Here is a 20,575-nt window from a genome sequence, read left to right on the forward strand (position 1 = left end):
CCATAGGGAAAAGGCTGCTATGCAGGAAATGGAAAACTTGTCCATGTGAGAATTGGCAGTAAATTGACATAAAACACAGGAGGTCACATGTAAACAAGGAAAAGGACTGAAAAAGGGTTTGGAGAGTACCTTGCAAGGGATGCTCAAACTGTTAGCAAAAGGTCTTCAAATACATCAAAAGCAGCTAGGGGAAGGTCAGGGCTGCTTGGTAAAAAAGATGTGAAAGGGACACTCAGGGGTGACAAAGCCTTAGTAGTCCTTTGTAGCCTTTGTGCCAGTCTTTACTGTGGAGGCTGTGGGGAGGTTCCCACTCTCGGACAGTTGATAGGAACCAGAGTAATTCAGTATAAATAGTAAGTAAGTACTGGAGCAAGCAGAAAGCCTCCCTGTCAGGGAGTCCGCCCCGGCTGGGACGGCTGGGGGCACTGAGCTGTGCCACAGCAGAGCAGGCAGCCTGGGCAAGGGCTCTGCTGCCGGGCGGCATCAGTGGCAGCCTGCCGGTGGGTGGCCGGTGTCACCCCTGACTGCAGCACTGGCTCCAGAGGGGTCCTTGGGACCACAGACTGGTGCCTGTCCAGGGCAATATAGGAGAGTGTATGTTAAAGATAAGATCACTGAGGTGATGGATAAACCTGGTCAGCTGGGAGACAGTCAGCTCAGATCCTATAAGGGGCAGTCCTGCCTTGGTTCCTGATGGTCTTCTGGGACAGTGTCAGTGAGTACGGGGATAAAGGCCAATGGGTGAAGTATAGCTGGGTCTTCAAAAAGGATTTTATAAAGATTCAAACCAGCATTATCAAGGAACCTATGGCCATGGCTTTGCCGCCCAGGAAGCTGTGGAGGCCAACAGCACCAGCACATTCCCAAAGCGACTGGATGGATTAATGGACAACAGCGCCATACAAAGGATGGATATGTCTCCTGCCACCCCTGTTAAACAGCTGGGGATGCTGGGGGCGTAGGAAGAAAATGGACTACAGAAAGCAGCCAAGCTCATGTGTCCTCCCCAGGCAGCATCTCCTCCTGCTGCTGCTGGAGGCAGACTTCAGGGGTGACTGACCACCAGTATTACCCACACGGCATTTCTCATATTCACCTGACACATCCAGTTTAAAGGGGCGGCAGTGTTGCCCTTTCTGGCCTGGATAAAACATGAGGTTGTTTTTATCAGGAAGAAAACCCCATAAGATGAGTGTAGTATTTTGGGGTGTGGTCCTGAGTATGCCCAAGGCAACCACCAGAGAAGCACAATTCTGTGCTGAACAGGTTGCTGGCTGGGAAATCCCAGCCCACTTTTTCAATGAGTAACGAAGCAGAACAAACTCGGTTATTCAGCACTGCACTGCTGTGGTGGCATATCCCTTTGTTTTCTGCATCTCTTGGAGAGAGAGACATGGACACGTGGCTCAAACCGATCCAACTCCAGCTTTCAGAGTCAGTCATCAGAGCAATCTGTTCACCCACATGGCTTATGGCTCTGGCCCATGGGGACTTGTTTTTGGCAGTGGTTTCCTACTGCTTCAGTTACTGCTGAAACAGGTTGTTTAATTGCTCCCTCTGCCTGGTGTCTATGAAAGCCAGTCATTGCAGCCCCAGACTTTAGACAGACCCCTGCCTGAACCATGGAGGGATCAGCCCATACCACCTGCAGCTTAATAAGTCAATGAGAGAGAAAGCTTTCCACCTCACATTTTCTGTTTATTGTAAGAAGCACATTTAAATACATTTCCCAATACTGACATTGGTTGTAAAACCGAAGCATAGGACCCTAACAGAGAAGACTTTTCTTCCCTGTCTGTAACGTGTTGTCTTTTTGATTTGCTGATTGCTGATTCTGATGCAGCGATGTTAGCCTGGAAAGGTCCTTAAACAACATCTTTTGCATTTCCCTGCTTTATAGCAGCATGACATCAGCTACTCTTATATGTTGGTCTTGTTTGTTCTTTAAAACGCCCAGTGAATGTTGCATTGTTTAATTACCCTGAAAGTTTTTTGAAGCATCCACCACAAACCTGCTGCCGAATTCAACACTAGTGGCCTTACTCTCAAGGGGAAGGGAAGGACGTGGGTCATTGCCCTCCATTTCTTTTGCAGATTAGAAAATTGTAACTGTGTCCTCTTTCTCTTTTCTGGAAAAAAAGAAAATCTAATTCCTTGTTTCCTATAGACTGTACCTTCCATTTGAGTTGCAGTTCTCCTGAGCACATTTTTGTTGGTGCGACAGACTCAAACACTGTAGCCAAGCACCACTGATGCTGACCGCTGAACAGCTGAGAGGAGAATTACCCCAGGTGCTTCATACACAGTGCTATGATAAAGATAAATCCCCAAATGGGATTTTTCCGCTTCTTTTTTTTCTCCTCCCCCCCTCCCCTGGCATCGACTTGTTCGGTTCTCACTGGACCCCCCAGCCCTTTCCACAGGATGGTCGCCTGCCCGATCCGCCCCTGCTTATGCCCCTGCTTGAGCTCCTCGAGTGTTTTGCACCTGTATTTACTTTATTTCAGTACTTTGGTTCCTAACTGGATTTCATAGTTTTTAGCCATCAGTGGAAGTGCTTGTGTTCCCTCTCAGCATAGCCCATGGTTTGATAGCTCTTGTCCACCGTTCATTTTCTGACCACAAATTTGAGAGAAACAGGTGTAGGGCAGACTTGTGCGGCTCCATGTGAAATGTCTCACCAGTTTGACCACAAGCTGCTGATAACCAGTGCTTTTTGTACTTATCTTAAGGCCCTTCACATATGAGGGCTCTTCAGATTGCTGCTGAAAGCCTTATCGAGCTCATGATACGGCACAACCACGGCTTCTCTCTTGGCCACTTACCCAGTGAGATAAGGACTTTGGTTGGTCTGAGGTGGTTTTTCCCTGCCAAGCCAGGCTGCCAGCGCCCTTCTGACTGTTTTTGCTGTTTTGACGTCCCCCAGGTGCTTGCGAAGCAATCATTCAATCCTTTACTCTAGCATCTTCCTCAGTGTCGCAGTCAGGTGTCCCGGTCTGTGATTCCCCAAACATTTCTTTTCCCTCTGATTCAGCTTTTCTCTTTCCTTACCTGTTGTGGTGGGTTGACCTTGGCTGGATGCCAGGTGCCTATCAAGCTGCTCTATCACTCCCCTCCTCAGCAGGAGGAGGGGGTGGGGGGGGGAGAAAACAAGAGGGGAAAAAAAACTCGTGGGTCAAGATAAAGGCAGTTTAATAAAGCAAAAGCAAAGGCTGCATGTGGAAGCAAAGGAAAACAAACGATTTATTCTCTACTTCCCATCAGCAGGCGATGTCCAGCCACTTCCCGGGAAGCAGGGCTTCAGTACGCGTAGCAGTTGCTCCGGAAGACAAAGGTCGTAATAACGAATGCCCCCCCTCCTCCTTTCTCTTAGCTTTTATTGCTGAGCAGACGTCATGTGGTGTGGAATGTCCCTTTGGTCAGTTTGGGTCAGCTGTCCTGGCTATGTCCCCTCCCAAGGTCTTGCCCACCCCCAGGCTACTGGTGAGGGGGGAATGTTGGAGAGACAGCCTCGATGCTGTGTGAGCACTGCTCAGCGGTAGCCAAAACACCGGTGTGTTATCAACACCCTTCTAGCTACCGATAAAAAGCACAGCACTATGAGCGCTGCCATGGGGACAATTAACTCCACCTCAGCCAGACCCAATACACCTGTGCTTCTGCTTTTTCTGATATGTTACCTGGTATTAGATAATTTGCTTTGCAAGCTGCCCGGTTTTTTTAATAGGCCACGGGTCAGAAGGGTGACCAAGAGTGCGACCACAGCAGCCCCGTGTACACCAGCCAGACAAGTAACTTCTAGTAACATGGGCACGGGTGACCAGGAAAAGATCAGAGAGGAAAAGCAACCTGAACTCACTGTTTGTCAGGAAGGCTTTTGCTCAGTCTTAAGGCAGTGTGCCAGTGTTAAACTTTCCTTAATTATTTACTCCTTCCTGCCAATTTATCAAGCAATTATATTTCAACTCATTTTCTGCAGAGATTTTCCTTACTCGCTACAAAGTGCTGATACCCTAAAATAATATTTGCAACAAAATATGGAATTCCCGTAATCAGGACTTTTAAATAGACTTAAAAAATAAATAATCCTTCGTGGCAATGCTGCACAAGCCAGCAGGCAGGTCTGCAGGCCCTTGGCTGTTGCTACCATAACGTGAAGCAGCAGCTTCATAGGTAACGCGTGGAGCTGAGGAGCTCACAGATCTGCAGGGTTGGCAACACCAAGTACTGGTGACAGGGAGCCCGCTGTCAGCAATTAAGGGCAATGTGAAGGGAACCAAAGAAAGCTCCACTCCTGTTCACCCTCCAAACTCAAAAACCAGCTTTATACATGTAGGCAGCAATGAGATTCCCTGCTCCATTTGAAGTTTATAGTGTTCTACCAAATATGCATTCATAGGTTTTACATAAGAGGTTTGTATAACATAGAGGTTTGTATAACATAATGCAGCAAAGACTTCAACCTATGAATTTTACACAAGCTATTTCAAGTAGAGGGGATCAAACCATGTGATATGTTTCACAAGTTTGTGTTACAAAGTAGTGATTTTACTAAAATTATCTTAATATAGTGCAGAATTCACTAATGACTAAATAATATATAGTTTAATACCTCCGGTTGCTCAACACTGAACTGTTTTCTGTAGTCTTAAAAAAAACCCAGTAACGTTAGAGACGTCCTAGAGCTCCCTCTGGTATCCAGAGGTGATAAAATGAGTTTGCTTGCAAATACGTTAATCACGCACAGTCCTTGCCGCGACGGTAAGCAGATGAGTGACTGGCAAGAGAAGGAGCACAGCGTTAAAATTGCTCCACTTGCCAAAGCTGTCTCCAAATGAGTTCTCACGTTGCCTGCATCCACCCTGCCCGGCAGCCCAGGCACACGCGCAGCGCAGCCCCGTGCTGCCGGGCAGGGACCGCTAGGCACATCGCTTCTGCATCGGCAATGATGACAGCCGGCAGAAAGGTGCCCTGACGCCTCCAAAATGGTTAGTCAAAAGGCTAAATGTGAACGTCCTTATTCCCCTGTTCACAGGTATGGGGTGAGAGGCTGGGCTCAGGCTGCCTCACGCTCTGCCTCCCAGCCCAGATCTTCTCACCCACCCCAGTCTGCAGCACCATTTTCCTCTCCCTGTTCTCAAACTGAGTTTTAGACCCATTCCGAGAGTATCAAATTGGGTTATTTACTCAGGTTGCCACCCACTGGGCCCCATGAAAAAAAATTAAAACATTTGGATTCAACATTTATCTTTATTTTCTGTCTTATTCTGAGTATTATTCTCAGTAAACCTAAATTTGCACCCAGACCCATCCTCATTGAAGAACACTTTCAAACAGAGCTTATAAACCCAGAGCTAATTCACTCCTAATTAGAAGCTGGGATTCCTGGCAGAGGGACAGATGCTGAAACGCTTTTAAACTTGGAGGAAACCCAGCATGAAGGTGCCAAAGCTAAAGCAGGAAAGGTTGTGGGTTTTTTTTACCAACACTATTGTTGGGATACAGCTCCTGGGGCAGGTACATACGGGGCCGGCTCCTGCTTGGAGGGCTGCTCACTAATGGAAAGGTGTTTTGCATGCCTGCTATGGCACTTGCAGTACTTCCCATATAGAGGATTTCCACTGTGTGAGGCTGCTTTTCACCCTGAAGAGGCCACCAGCCCCACCATGGCCATGGACTCCATGGCTTGGGAGACTAACAGAAGTGTGTTTAGCATTGTGCCCCAAAAGGTTGGCCACAGGAATACACAGCTAGTGCAGAAACATGCAGTGAGCAGAGGGTCATCGAGAAGTCTCTTCATTGCCCAGTAGCTAGCACAATCAAGAGGAAGGAAGATTTCAATTCAGGGGCTTCTTCCCCTTGTTGGCCAGGGAGAGGGAAGAAGGTAGATGGAAGAGGCAGGAAGAGCACAGCCGATGCCCATGGAGAGCCGCTTGCACGCCTGCACCTGGGGGATGCATGGACAGCCCTGGATTCAGCTCTGAATGAGAGGAGGCACTTTCCTCACTCAGCACTTAAACATCGCTGGTCTGTCCCCGCCTAGCTTTCAAAGGCCCCAAGCTCATGGTTTCTCGTCCCTGCAGGTCCCCTGGAAGGCAGTGCTGAGCTCGCCCATCGGCAAGCGGGGAGCTGGGGTTTGCCAGAGCGAGCAAGGTGCCGTTGCCGTTGCCACCAGCATTGGTCCTGCCAGGAGACCTGAGGAACTGCTCTGGGCACTATGATCACTACTGGGCTAGTCTATGTAGAGGAGAGTCTCGGTGGCGGGGCAGGTTTATGAGCTAGAACCCATGTCTCTTAAAGTACTGGGCTCGCCTAATCACGCTGTTGACGTAGTAGTTGTCTCTTTCACATGGGTCTTCCTCATAGGGCTGGAAGTTGCCCATTTTTGCACGGTAGGTGCAGATTCCCCCTGGAAAGAGTTAAGAAGGAGTTGTTATGGGCTTGTAAGAAAGAAATAGAGATTTAAAAGTAAAAATTCCTAGCCAAAAAGGCCATGCATCTCACCAAACCTACACAACTGCTTGGGAAATTGCTAATTGTGCATTGTTGTAAAAAAGTGACTGATTTTGCAAAATCCTTATTTCTATAATGAAGGAACCCATGACTCTCTCCAAATGCAGGTGGGAATGGCACGCTGGTCCCAGAAAAGGGTGTAATCTAAAAAGGCAGTGGCAGAACAAGGACGGGAGAGTAAGAAATAGCATAGGGTGAACAAACCAGCAGGCAGGTAACACAGACTACAAGGAAACCTGGATCCCAAGCTTCCTTGACACAACTTAACAGCCTGCCGTGATAAGCCTGTTGTGTGGTGGTGCCTCAATTTCTGCCTTCCCCAGTGGCTTTTGTTTGGTTGGTTTCTACCTTATTTATACACCTGACAGCCATTTCATTTGTAGGATGAACAGATAAGAGGATAACTTGAGACCTCTTCACGTTCACTGAGCACAATGCCTTTTCCAGGGAATTTAAGGAGGTCCTGGATCCAGCCATTTACCAGCGGTGGCCCAGCCTCTCAATGTAGTGGCCCTCTGTGGGTGTGTGTCACTGAAGTCAAGGGGCAACCTGCCGAGGCTGTGCCCTGACACCTTTGCCCAGCCCTGCATGGGGTACCTCCATGCCACTGCGGCAGCTCCCAGGCTGGGCTGGTTTCCCACTGCTTCCTACTGCAGCAAGGCTGCCAAGGAGCTTGGTGTCCCACCACATTCTCTCTTCTGCAGGCAGAAACATGGAGGCCCTGTGGACAGTGCTTTGAGCTGGGGGGCTGAGTCTATATTCAGACCTCTTGCCAGTCTGCTGTTTTGGGATCGCCTCTTTTAAACTAGAAAAGTCTGGGGTTTGATTTTTTTTTTTTGGTAAGAGATGCTGTAAAATCTGCCAGATTGATGCTCTTTTTCCCTTAAAAGTGACACCAACAAATGCACAGCACTCCCATCACTCAGTGTGTCCCTTTCTAGTATATAGCCCATCGTGTACCTCTCAGCTGCTGGTCCCAGGTCCAGGTAGGATGTCTTGCCCGTACTTCATTAATTGCAAGAACCAGGATAGTTGAGCACTGATTTATGTGTTCTTCACTATCCCACACTCCGAAAGGCTGGTGTTGCTGCCCGCCAAGCTAGAAAAGTCAAGCAAGAAAATTGGTTTCCCTCTGAACACAACCACCACTGTCGCTTCCCCCTCTTCTTTGTAATCCCAGGCTGTGACTCATTGAAGTGACCTTATTCAGGACAATACTTAAACACAACCTTTGATGTAGAGGGAACGCATTTAAGTGCTGTCTTGAACATAGAACTGTCATTTGCTAAGGTAAGGCCCTGGGACATACACTATATTACTGTTCTGTTACTCATACTTATCATCCCGATGTACCTGCATCAAGCCGTACTTGTGCCGTTCCTGGTCCCAGCCATTGTCCAGGAGCAGGCCAACACGGCTCTCCTGCGAGATGATGGCAGCAATGAGAGCCGGGTCCAAGCACAGGTTTCTGGCTACTCTCTTAATTGGGGTCTCGTATTTCCTCAGGCGTACGATGTCTGCCTCAGCAGTCCTCCGTACCATGGCAAGTCCTGTGGTGTAGGAAAAGGCAGACTTACACACCCTCCCATCCAAAACCCTCGCTTTCCCCTTGAGCAGGTGTATTAAAGGAGTAACTCCAGTTTTGAAGAAAACACAGCTACGCTGAGTCACGCAGCGGCACTTGAGGAACAAGCACAGCCCTATTGGCTCCGACCATGGCCGGGGAGCTGCCGTGCCAGTACCCGAGGGCAATGAGGGGAAGAGAGCAGCTTCTCAGGTGGAAGACCAGGTTCATGGTCCTTTCCTGCTGCTGGACTGCTGGAAATGTGGCTCTGGAGTCGGAAAAGTGAAATTTCAAATTTCATTTGAAAAAAGTGAGAGATGCGTTACTACTGACTGGCCAAACTGCAGTAACAGCTACATTGTTAGTCTGTGCATAGAAAGGTGGGGGTTTTTTAAAGTAATTTTGGAACAGCTTGAAAACAAGCAAGCGGATTCAGATCCACGCTTGGACACCCGCAGTCAGGTGTCTGCCCCAGAGATGTCTACGTCCGAGGTATGTGGCAGAGTCCCTGGAGGTCTGGGCACTATGAACCTGAGGTAGTCAGCTGTGCACGGGGCAATAACACAAGGCAAGAAAGAGGGAAATGGGAAGGAGTTACCAAAAACAGGTCACCCAGAGGTAGGATGGCTACACACCTGGGACCTTCCCCCTGCAAAATGTGTCTCTGGAAGGTCACTGCTGGCCAGCTCAGCCAACACGCCAGCATTCAGGGCCTGGCTCTGCACATCTTCCCCTTTGAGCTGAGAGGCCCGTGGTTTTGTGAGGATGCTGATGCTGAAGTCCTGGCTGATGAAGAAGCTGTTTTGACTGAAAATGTGTTGCTCCATTTCCCTTTGCTTAGAGGCTGAAGATCCTGACTATGGGACCTAAAGTTTGTCCTCCCACTTCCCACCAGGTCTGAAGGCTTCACAGCACCTGCTATTTGGGAAGGTGTTGCTTTCTCCCTTTTGGATAATTGAATAGTTGCACTACATTTAATGGAAGGCTAAGCATCTCTCTGTCAGGTACAAACAGGTTGACAAATCAAGCAGTGAATGATACCTACCACAGCCTGGGGCTCTTACGGCTGTACAGGAGATTGTGGGGGCTTGAAGAGCACTTATATCACCATAGCAACTGTAACTCATGGATGGAGCTGAAAAATTAAACGGAAGTGTTTGAACATGTAAGATCTCAGAGCAATATCATGCAGCGTGCTGCGAGTGAGTACAAGTCAAGCATGAGGAATTCATGCAGACTCATAATCCACATCACCTTGTGTTGGCCATGCTTGCATCATTGCCACTGTTCTCCATCAGTAACATTATCAATGAAAGCTAGAGAACAGAAGTTTGTTCTTTTCTAATTGAATAGGCTGAAGCGAACGAAGCTAATGACAATTCAGATGAATAGGCGTCTGCCCTGTTAGGTCTAAAGGCTGGTGTGGGAGAGGGGAACCACAGCCTCTGCATTTATTTCAGAGGGTTTTTCCTATTCGATGCCCTCCGATGTCTGGGACCCCTCAGATGACAGCTGGCAGTACCTGAGCATCCTGGCTGGGAATGTCTCCTGTATCCCTCCGTAACTTGGTGAGGAATTAATTCAGGAGAGTGCTTGCCTCAGCCTGGGCCAATTACCCTGTTTCCTCAGTAAATGAGGAATGAATAGCCTCCATCAAACAGCCTGTGACATTTGTGAGACCATTTCTGAGTAGGCAAAGAGATTGGATAAGGTTAGCAGGGAAAAATCAAGAGGAGGTATGTCTGTGACTCCCTTTTGGTGTCAGTCCCGTACTCCAGACGTGCTGGTTTAAAGGATGCAGGTGGGCGGCAAGCAGCCTCATACAGCAGCTGAGGACCTTCAGCCACACAGGGTTTTACAGCACTGTGCAGAAAGGGGACCTCAGGCCTGACCGCATGCCTCCTCTCCACAGTCCCTCTGCAAACAGTTCCCAGGGTGCTTTTGACAGCAAACCAAACCCAAACCCCAGCTCACCGACAAAGGCCATAAGGCCCAGAAAGAGCAGTGCAGGGATCATGGTGATGGCTCTCCTCAGCTGCCCCAGGAGACCTGGAAACACAGTGGTTTGCAAAATGTGAAGAAATCAGTGCTGATTTTCAACAGCCCTGCAGCAAAGTTTGCGTGCCATAAACTCCCACCCCGAGGCACCAGATGGGGGTGGCATTAGCTGAAGACGGGTTGGGGAGCGGAGGCACCCTCTCCGCAGCATGCTCCCCCCCTCGCCCCCAGCACAGGATGCAACCGCCAGCTTCAGAGAGTGGTGGTGGGAGGAGAAGCAAGTGATGAGAGCCCCATCTGCTCATTATTTCCTCCTTGTTTGGGGGATACAGGCTTCTCCTGCGGCTGAATGTCTCCTCCCTCTCATGTGCCACTACACCATCACACCAAGAGGGAAAGGCCGAGCCTGGGGAGCTCGGGAGCATGGAGGTCCCTGTCAGCAGCCTGGGCCAGCAGGGATTTTTTAGTCCCTGTCACTTCATATCACCTGCTCACATGGCCCCTCCTGAACACCTGTAGCATGTCTTTATGATGAGAAGGTACAGTACCTTTGCTTTAATTATATAAGTGTTTGAGTGCACACATCCTTTGTCTCTCTGTTCAAAAGGCAATGGGATTTTTGCTTGGCTTTTGCAAAAATGAGTTTTCAAAAATCAAGCAATATGGCCCTCTCTGCTAAGAGCATGCAAGGCAAAGACTTTGCTGGTGAAATAACACTTCTGCACTAATTCCTGTGTGTGATCATGGCAGAAAATCACTTTGATAATAAATGCATCTTATACTTACTAATAAAATCCCAAAATATCATCAGATAGTAGCTATCAACTGGAAAAAACATTGACTGTATTTGCCTTGCTGGTGAGTGCATTTAAAGTGAGCATTTTTTACAGCTTACAAATGGGGTTTTTTTTCCCCCAAGAGGGTTTCAAATACAAAACACACCACGAGTCTTGTAGGCAATCATCACGCAACGCTATTAACACTTGAAAATGCCTTATTGATTTTAATAATGTGTGACCTTTTCTCTAGTCTGTATTGCATGGATACACAAACACAAATAGTCCACTGGTGTCATCGGAAAGACTCCCTTGTCCTGAGTGAGCTTATTCAGGCCAGCAAACACCCCCGGCTGGAGCTGGCTACACGCAGTAGCTCAGTTTGAGCTCTAAGCGTGAGTATTTGCAAGCCTGCATCAATATAGCTTGACCCAATACCTATTCATTCAATGGCAAATCCATACGGGGCCCCATGAAAAGCTACAGGCTGTAGCTGTTTCCACATGCAGAAAACTACCATATTATAAAGTTTTAAGTTATCAGCCTTTTTTTTTCCCCTCCCATCACAAAAATTGCCACAGACCTTAAGTAGAAAGAGCATAACAATCACAATATTGACAAAATGCTAAATCAAAGCAAAATCAAGGCTTCTGGCTCTAAATAAGTAGTCTATGAGTGAATTCAGACTCACCTGTCTTCAATCAGCCTTCCTCTGAGGCAGGTCACTTGATGACTTTTATATATAAGTGTATGAAAAGGTACCCACCCTACGGGCTTTGGAATGTTAATTGCTACCTAGTGTGATGACATTTGTTTTAAAGTACAATAAGTAATATATATTAAGAGCTTGAAACTCTTATGATTCCTTTCATCCAAAGATTTGCACAAGCCGTGGTTAGTAAGACTCAGGAAAACTCTGTGAAAGGAAATAAATACTGGTTTTCCTCCATCAATAAGCACATTGATGCACAATAAATGACTCGCAGAAAGCATTGCGGTGAATCAGTGGCAGAGGCCAGGCAAAAAATCAGATCCCTGCCTAGTGCTCTCCTTGCTTTACATCTCAGATCAGTCTGGACACATTTCTGGAAGGGTTTTTGTCTCGTTTCCTCCATGATTTCAGATTGGCAAGCTTTTAATTGAGTATCATATTTTCGTATGAATTCCAAAAAGGACAACTAAAGAAAAGCATCTCGCTGCTTCATTGCTTGCAGCAAGCCTAATTCAGGAGGGTGACTTGAATACTTTGAGAGCAGAGGCAGGGTTTGACTTTCAGATTTGGTGAGGCAGGATGCTGCAGCTGAAATGAGGAGGAAGGAAACTGGTCTCTCAGCAGCTGAAGCCAGCGGGGGCACACAGAGGGTCTCTGAAAGACTTGCGCCTTGTGGCTGAGACACTTGTCACGTATGTAAAATATCTGAGTCTCCTCGAGATGGAAAGATGGTCTGGGACGCCAGTGCCCCTCAATCCTGTCCCCTTCCCCACATTTTTCTCTTCCCAAGACTCTGCCCAGCATGCGTGGAGGCTAGGAAAGCAAGACTTTCTCTTCATTATTTGACACATCACAAATCCATCTATTCCCCTCGCTCTCTTTTGGGCTTGAGATATGGCGGGTAGGAAACACTGTTTTGGCCAGATACTAATTACTGGGTTCAAAACCAAGCAATGGTTGTTAGCCTGTAAAGCACAGGAGATGATCAAGTGGGCCTTGTCACCTTAAAAATCAATAAACACAAATATCATGGACTTAGATTCTGAGTTAGTATGAAGGAGGGAAGCTTCACTGGAGAACTTAGCCCTATTGTTACAGAAGGGTTGGGATATGAGTTAAGGTGAGTCTTAAGTATAAAACTCATTTATTTGGGCGAAACATGGAAATAATAGACATCTTCCCAAAGATTACAACAAGGCTAGGCATTCATTCTTCATGTACAAACCTGATATCTTACTGTGGTATCTCAGGCTAGACTATCGCTTAATTCTTTTACTGGGGTTTAACATTTTAAGTAGTAAAAGGCAATGTTTGACATAATGTAAGGTAAGAAGCTATGTGGTACCTTTGGAAATAACAGGTAGAAAATAGAGACATCACGTGTATGGTGTGGCTTTAATTCTTTCAAAAGGAAATAGTGACTGAAGAAATGCTGGAGGGGAGGAAAGCCGGAAGAAATGAGCTGGGAAAAGGTCAGAGTGCACAGCTTGATGGCAACAAACCCAGTAGATACATTCATTTGCCTTCTATAGAACAAGATAATCTGTATTAGAAAGAGATGTGTTCTCTCAAATAGATGAAAATAATTTCATATTAACATCCAGTTACCTTTTGTAAAAACTGTATCATGTTAGTGATAATAAACTAGTGTTCCTCTGTCACTGAACCTGTGTTCATGTTGGTGTCTTGGGACCTTTTTTTAAAAAGTAGCCTCTGACCTTAGGTAAGACTTCTTTCCTAATGCGTTGGCCACTTGCTGATGGTCCTTAAGATAAAGTTTTGAATTTAAATACTGTTTGTCTTTGCTATGTATTTTCTGTCTCATTTATTACCTACGTAATCACAGATTTTCTACATTTCACAGTACTGTTACATGAATTCTTAATGCCTGCTCTGCATTGCACTGCTCTTTATTTACTCATTGAATGGTGGATGTTATGTTTTAAGTACAATTATTTTTATCTGTGCTGCTGTATGCTCTTAGGTCCATGGGGCAGATTCCTCGTATTCACACAATTTCCAGTATAAGGCCAAATAAGAGGATATCTTCTCAGCAGCATTATGAATGGGACTTTTTCTTGCTAAAAACCTCTTTATCCTCACAAAATTTGCCAACTGCCTTTTAGAGTGAATGCCGAAAGCAGGCAACCTCTATGGAAACAAGGTCATGCTCACATATGTTAAATGGGGCAGGGCTCTAAGCCAGTGCACTTGTCCAGGGCACTGCCACATAAAGGGACCTGCAAGATGTTAGAAAACACGATCTTCTGCTCAAAGGTCTTTGTGGGGCTATAAACCCGGAGCATCGAATTCAGGTGAACCACTACATGGGAGTGGGCTGCATCTGTCACTAATATGGCACAATTTTTCATTTTTATGCTAGATTTAATTTGGAAAATTATGTCAAGAGTCAGATAAGGCCTACCCCTGACAGCCCATAACCCAACAGAAAGGACGTACACAGCTGTGATACGGCTGAAGAGGGGATGAGTCAGAAGGCATCTTTGTGTGTATGAGTAAAGCAGTTCTTTCTAAATGGCTGGACTTCATAAAGAGATATCCAGGAATGCGCTGGGCTGATGTCCCTGAAAAACGTTACCTTCTCTCATAAGACCACCGTACCTCTTTTTATATTTTTATTATTCTTGGTATTTTGTTTAGAAGCACAGGTTTTTGAATTCACATGATATTGCGAGACTCTCATTTAGAAGGACAGAAAGTTGCTAGACCTCATGCTTGGTAGTAGGGAAAATATATGAAAGCCGTGGAAATACGATCTCATTATTAAACTAATATTAAAGGACACAAAGGACATAATTTAAAAAAAACCCCAACCCTATAATTTTAAACTCATTTTGCCGTTGTGTAATTTTTAAACATAAAGGATGCCAGTACATATTTCCCTTGTGCTGGATTTTGGTCAGCACAGCGTGTGATCGGGAGGGAGAGGATAGAAAGTCAAGGAAAGAGGAGGAGTTCACTTACCGAATGGTATCTGCATCTTCTTAAACTCAAGAAGCAGGAAAGCTTCCTGGTATTCACAGGGGCATCCTGGCAATAAGCTGCACTCAGTGACCACAGACACGGTTTCCCCATGGTCTGATACCTTTAGTTACACTGAGCTAAAGGGAGTACAGAGTGGACAAAAAAAGCTGCCTGACAGAATAGCATTTTCCACTTGTTTTACATGAACTAGAAAAGAGCACACCTGAGATCTAAAACACACCAAGGTTCAATACCACCAGTTCCTTCCTGCTCACAGATTTTTCACTTTGTTTTTTTTTTCCTCATGCCAAGTGATCTACCAGGGTGAAGTTTTTTTCATTCCACTTAATGGAGATGCGATCAAAATGGAGCATCATTTTGAAAAGCACTATGTATTGCACATGCTATTCTCCTCCAGGTTGCAGGTTATAGCATCGCGTTTCACTGGGTGGTGAGAATACTATCTAAAATTATCTGGAACACTACCCATACTAATTACCGTCTCTGTTGTAAGTTTCAACTCTGGTTTCATAACATCGGCAGGCAGATGCATTTCTCAGGTTGTTCCTTTTGTCTGGGATGTAATTATAGGCAACACCAGGTATTCACAGACTTTGTAACTGCTTTATAGGGAAGCTGCCCACGACAGCTGACGCATGTTGGATGCCTACCACTAACTGGCCAGTTAAAGATGCATCTGTAGCATCATCTCAAGCAAACCCTCCAGAGCTGCCTTTCCCAACTTTTAAAGGCAGACAGCCAGTTTAACAATCACATTTCCATAGATTTTCTTCTCTACATCTAGTATACCTGTAAGTAATGGTGGCAAAGGCCTTCAAACTTGTAAGACATGAGGCGCTCAGTTTTCACTGTGTTCAGAAGTGAACGGGTGCTGAGGGCCCCAGTCTCTTCCTTTATCTTGCCTTTTTGAAGAATGCAGGTGGGTGTTGAAATGACATCCCACTCTGCACAAAGCATCTCGCTAGCCATCATGTAAAATAACTAAGACCAGTCGTGTTTATGAGGGAGGAAAAAAGTATTTTCCTTCTGTTCTCTAAAATGAGACTTTGAATTTTACTGTAGGAAAGGTGTTCTAGCAAAGAGGTCACTGGACTGGATCTTATGCGACCTTAGTTCACGTCCCAGCTTAAAGACAGATCTACCACCTAGAGCAAGTCATTCTAAGTTCGAGCCAGGAGAGGGTTTATGCTCATAAAGCATGAATCAAAACACTGTCATGCTCCAGAGCTGTGTTCCAGGTACTTGGCTGAGATGTACTTCTGCTCCTGTTCGAGTCTGAAGTGGCTCAGCCGGAGGAGCTTGGTCTTTACTGTCATGGTTTAACCTCAGCCGGCAACTGAGCACCACACAGCCACTCGCTCACTCCCTCCCTCCCCAGTGGGATGGGGGAGAGAATCGGAAGAGTAAAAGTGAGAAAACTCGTGGGTTGAGATAAAAACAGTTTAATAATTGAAATAGAATAAAATCCTAATAATAATAGTAATAATAATAATAATAATAATAATATACAAAGCAAGTGATGCACAATGCAATTGCTCACCACCCGCCGACCGATGCCCAGCCAGTCCCCGAGCAGCGGCCCCCCCGGCCAGCTTCCCCCAGTTTATGTACTGAGCATGACGTCACATAGTATGGAATGTTTCTTTGGCCAGTTTGGGTCGGCTGTCCTGGCTGTGCCCCCTCCCAGCTTCTTGTGCACCTCCAGCCTTCTCAGTCGGTAGAGCACGGGAAGCTGAAAAGTCCTTGGCTAGTGTAAGCATTACCTAGCAACAACTAAAACATCGGTGCGTTATCAACTTTGTTCTCATCCTAAATCCAAAACACTGTACCAGCTACTAGGAAGGAAATTAACTCTATCCCTGCCGAAACCAGGACACTTATGTCCCAAAGTCTGGTTCTGGACTTTGCGTCCCAATGCCAAAATCTCTGCGTGAGTGGGAGTTTACAGCACACACTCATGCATTTACTCCCCAAAAGTGGCTGTGATGCCTACTTTGTTCAAACCAGCCACGGCAGAAGCAAGACCAATCTTAGAGGATAACCTCATGAAGACAGAACCTCCCTTTTGTGTAAAGCACTTACGCCCCTCACCAAGATTGGATGCATGTGTGTTCGTTCTTCAGCCTGTCGAGGTTGTGTTACTGCACAGCAGAGAACACCAGAGCCACAGGGGAAGTTGGTGGGAAGATAAGAGAATGGCCCTGTAGCCCCTGTAGGGACGCAGTTGCATCAGCTTCATGTTCCTGAGACTGCCTTGGTGTTTCATATTGAACAGGGAGGGGATGGGTGTGTGTGTGTGTGTGGAAATCAGCGTAATATTTTGTACTAAGTGTGGAAAATACACAAAACACTGGGAATAGGGAGGAGAACCCCATCTCCTCTCAAATCCGTAAGCTACAAACTCACATTTTCTCTTGCTCCCTCTTTCCAGTCCCACAAGCCTGACGCTGTGCTGTACAAAGCTTCAGAAGCGAAGCTGGAGAGGAATGCTGCACTTGGGTAAAACATTTTGTGGTCGCTCACTTTGGCAGCGCTCATCAGCCTTCCGGATGCCTTGGATCCTGCCCCGGGGCACCACCCGCTGGAGAGAAAACTGACATGCCTAATCCCAAAATCTGGATTCCAGGAAGAGACTGAAATTAGATACTGGTGCACCTAATTCTTGATATTTCTAGGTCCTTCAGCAGAGCTAGTCTGATTTTAGTTTCCCACATACAGAATGAGGATAGGACATTCATGACTCACAGGGATGTCAAACTAACACCCATTAATAATTATTAACTTTACCCATTAATCATGATAACTATTAAAAGCATTTCTGTGTGCCTGGAATTCATGATACAAAGCATTGAGGACTGTCAACATTTTAGAAACCAAACAGGAAGCAATTTCAGACTTTTTTCTAGGGCAGCACACTAACAAAAGAAATAATTAGCAAGAATGAAGATGATCAGGAAATGGGGTTTTGTGTATTACAGTCACCTGCTTTTCATACAATGTCATCTTGGGAAAAGCCAGTGGTTACTGGAGATTGCATGGTTTGTGAAGCAGATAATTTTTAAACCTTTTTTTTGTAACAGTCACCCGTTGAAATCGTACCACCGGGCAGATGATGTCTGAACAGGTTGTGTTCAAAAAGGCAAAGTATATTAACACAGATTCAACACTGAGCTGACACAGCTACATGGCTCCTGGATCAGTGGTGGTTTATTTTAGGCAGCTCAAGCCATGGCTGTAATAGCTAATCCAAAAAACCATAGCCTTAGAATACGCACCTCATGGGACCTCTAAAATCAAGTTTTCTTAACCACTCCCCTTCCATCAACAAGCAGCAAATATCTCTCAGTGTACATACACTTAAAATTAATCCACCAAATTTAAACAAGATTTTTTGGGGTGATGCTCTGGTCTCTTATGTACTTTAGCCAGTTGGATGTGTCAGCTTAAATTGATGAAGGAGGTATGGGCACACGTTCCCTTTTGCAGCATACGATACAGAATGGTGCTCTCCAGGGGGACGGATAACAAGGACCATCTGGGAGACTGGAACGTCTTGGATCACCACGATCATATCAGACAGGCTTAACACTGAAGGCTCCAAAGCGTGATCCAAGAACAAAAGATCAGAGTAGACCTTTGAGCAGTAATTTGCTCAGATGTGGTGGAACCTATCTATTTATCTATTTGTCCTTTAAAGGGGGCTCAGGGGCAACATTCCCCTCAGAACAGTTCTAAAATAGTCTACTGTAACATCAAGTACCCTCCACTTCCGATTCCTAGAGAAGCTTTCCTTAAACTCTGGAGTGTAAACCCTCAATCTCAAACTGTCATGTACAGCTATTCTAAAGAGACAACAGATCAACCCACTACTGACAGAATTTTCATTTGAAAAAGTGAAATACACAGCTATCGAATACGCAATGAGTACAAAAACCATATTATTTCTGCATCAGCTTGTGCTTGCTTGCTTGTTTGTGTGTGTGTGTGTGCGCGCGCGCATGTATGTGAGAGAGAAACACACTGGGTTGAGGACACTAGCTTTACTCTTACATGGAAGACAAAGGGCTTGTTTTAGAAACCGTACTGTTCAAAGCCCAAGTTTTCTACAGAAATTTCTGTAGAAAAGTATTCCTTTTAGAATTTCCAGACAGGAAATAGCACAATGTGGATTACTTGGAACCGAGGACTGGAAGGCATCAATTCATCGTTCGGGTCGGCCTCCCTCTATGACCCCTATTACACTTGCAGACAATCCAACCTACTAATGGGGTCTGAGAGCAGCTGCTCAGTTGTTGCCCTCTCGAGTTTGTTTCTCATCCCATCTCTGTCACAGACCAGACTTCTTCACACTTCCCAAATCCCAAAGCTCAACTCAGCACTTAACTTCTAGGTAGATTTCTTGAGCAGACCCTCACAAGCATAACGCGGGATCAATCGGCGATCAGAGAGCGCCCAGTCAAGTTCAAATAATCTAGCATTAAGAGCTGAAGAACACAGATCTTGTTTGGTTATTATTGTCCCACGCGTTTCTTTAATGATTACTTCATGCAAGCATCAAGCATAGACTTTAGCACTAATCATTACTAAAGTTACATGCTGAGTTCATGCATAAGCCCCCTAACTTCAAAAGCTGTATGTGAACATTTCTCATCTCTTTACTGTCTAATACCCTTTCATGGCTAACACATGCCAGACCAGGTATGTGGTTAGTCTAGGCTCAGGAACCTTACTTAGTCATGCCCTTACATATACCATCTATCTGCTGTAAGCAATTAATCACATGCAACCTGCGTCCTTTCTGGATATTGCGTATCATCATCATCATCATCATCTCATCTATCAGCCACATTGTCAACAGCGATCTAGTGGCAAAGTTAAGCTTTGTGCTTTTCAAGTCTGTACAGCTGACACTTGTTGGAGTTTGTGTTCTCTGTATTGTTTACACTTCTAGCTTGCTGACCCAGGTCTTATTATCATGGACACTTCATTGTTTAATCTGCACTGCAAAATCACCGAGCTCCACCGTAAAAGAATAATTTGTTCCTCACCACTCAAACGAGAAGGATTTTCCGTTCCTTAAAAAATTTTTAAGTTTCAGCCAAAATAAAATTCTTGGATTTGGATTGTTCATCTCAAAGTAATATGCAGATCAAGAATGGAGATCTTACCAAGAGGACCGTTCAATGACAGTTTTAATCTTCATTCAAGACAGAAAATGCAGAAAGCAGACATGAAAGTAAAGACTTGAAGCAGACAGATCTGTGAGGCTACTACTTCAAAATAAATTTAAACTTATTAGTACAAACAGTCTCACCTTCCCCTTTTACCCAAACCACGCATTCCTGCAAACTCCTTCTATCAGCACTGGAGTGCGTGTGGCCGTATTTGTTACGAGCCACATGAAGGAAGATGTCCAGCTGAAGATTAACCTAGAAAAAAAAGTCAGCAGCTTAGCGTGACATGAAACCACAGGCTCTGACTAGGATTTGCATTGAGTTTGTAATGGGCTATTCACACATGGAACTGAATAACCAATGCACCATGCTGGAATCCTGGCAAGCCCACGTGTGTTTCCACACAGCACGCAACTACGTTAGACATGATTTTATATTTCCACAGCCTATTCAACATAATTAGGTCTCGGAGATGAGCCCTGCTAAGACACTCTTAAAAATACTGTTGGAACATTGGTTTCCTAGATCAAATTTCAAGCAACTGGATTTAAAAAAAAAAAAAAAAAAAAAGAGTGCACTTTCCAGTGCATTTAGAGTTTGTGCATTAAAAAGATCAACTCAAAGCAAGTCTACTTTATGCTTCTAGTAGATTAACGGGCAGCTGTGTACACTTAAGCTGATTACCTTCTCAAAGTCATGTCAATGTTAGACAGAACTGTATGTAGTTTGCTAGAAACCTAGAAAACGCACATGCAACTTTGATGGACTTTAAAAGAAAAAAATAACCCACAGCACCTAGACCAGCTTATTTGAAAGGATGCAAAAGTCAACA

At 45.4% G+C, this 20,575-nt stretch overlaps 1 protein-coding gene across 1 annotated transcript; it reads right to left on the reverse strand.

Moving 5' to 3' along the window:
• Positions 1–5,230: 5,230 nt before the first annotated feature.
• Positions 5,231–10,115, reverse strand: LOC143155943 (lysozyme g-like). The gene is made up of 5 exons (XM_076328909.1): positions 10,052–10,115; positions 9,123–9,212; positions 7,867–8,063; positions 7,474–7,612; positions 5,231–6,409 (listed from the first exon to the last, which is right to left on the reverse strand). The coding sequence occupies exons 1-5, from the start codon at positions 10,092–10,094 to the stop codon at positions 6,279–6,281; spliced, it is 600 nt and encodes a 199-aa protein (XP_076185024.1). The 5' UTR covers positions 10,095–10,115; the 3' UTR covers positions 5,231–6,278.
• Positions 10,116–20,575: the final 10,460 nt, after the last annotated feature.

This window comes from Aptenodytes patagonicus, chromosome 1, assembly GCF_965638725.1.
Source record: "Aptenodytes patagonicus chromosome 1, bAptPat1.pri.cur, whole genome shotgun sequence".
Taxonomy (NCBI): Eukaryota; Metazoa; Chordata; class Aves; order Sphenisciformes; family Spheniscidae; genus Aptenodytes; species Aptenodytes patagonicus.

Excerpts from the sequence above, each read along its gene's own strand:
- LOC143155943 (XM_076328909.1), bottom strand. The coding sequence starts at position 10,094 with ATGATCCCTGCACTGCTCTTTCTGGGCCTTATGGCCTTTGTCG. Across the intron at positions 9,213-10,051 it reads GGGCCTTATGGCCTTTGTCG|CTCCATCCATGAGTTACAGT; the intron begins GTGAGCTGGGGT and ends TTAATTTTTCAG. Across the intron at positions 7,613-7,866 it reads ACAAGTACGGCTTGATGCAG|CTTGGCGGGCAGCAACACCA; the intron begins GTACATCGGGAT and ends TGACTTTTCTAG.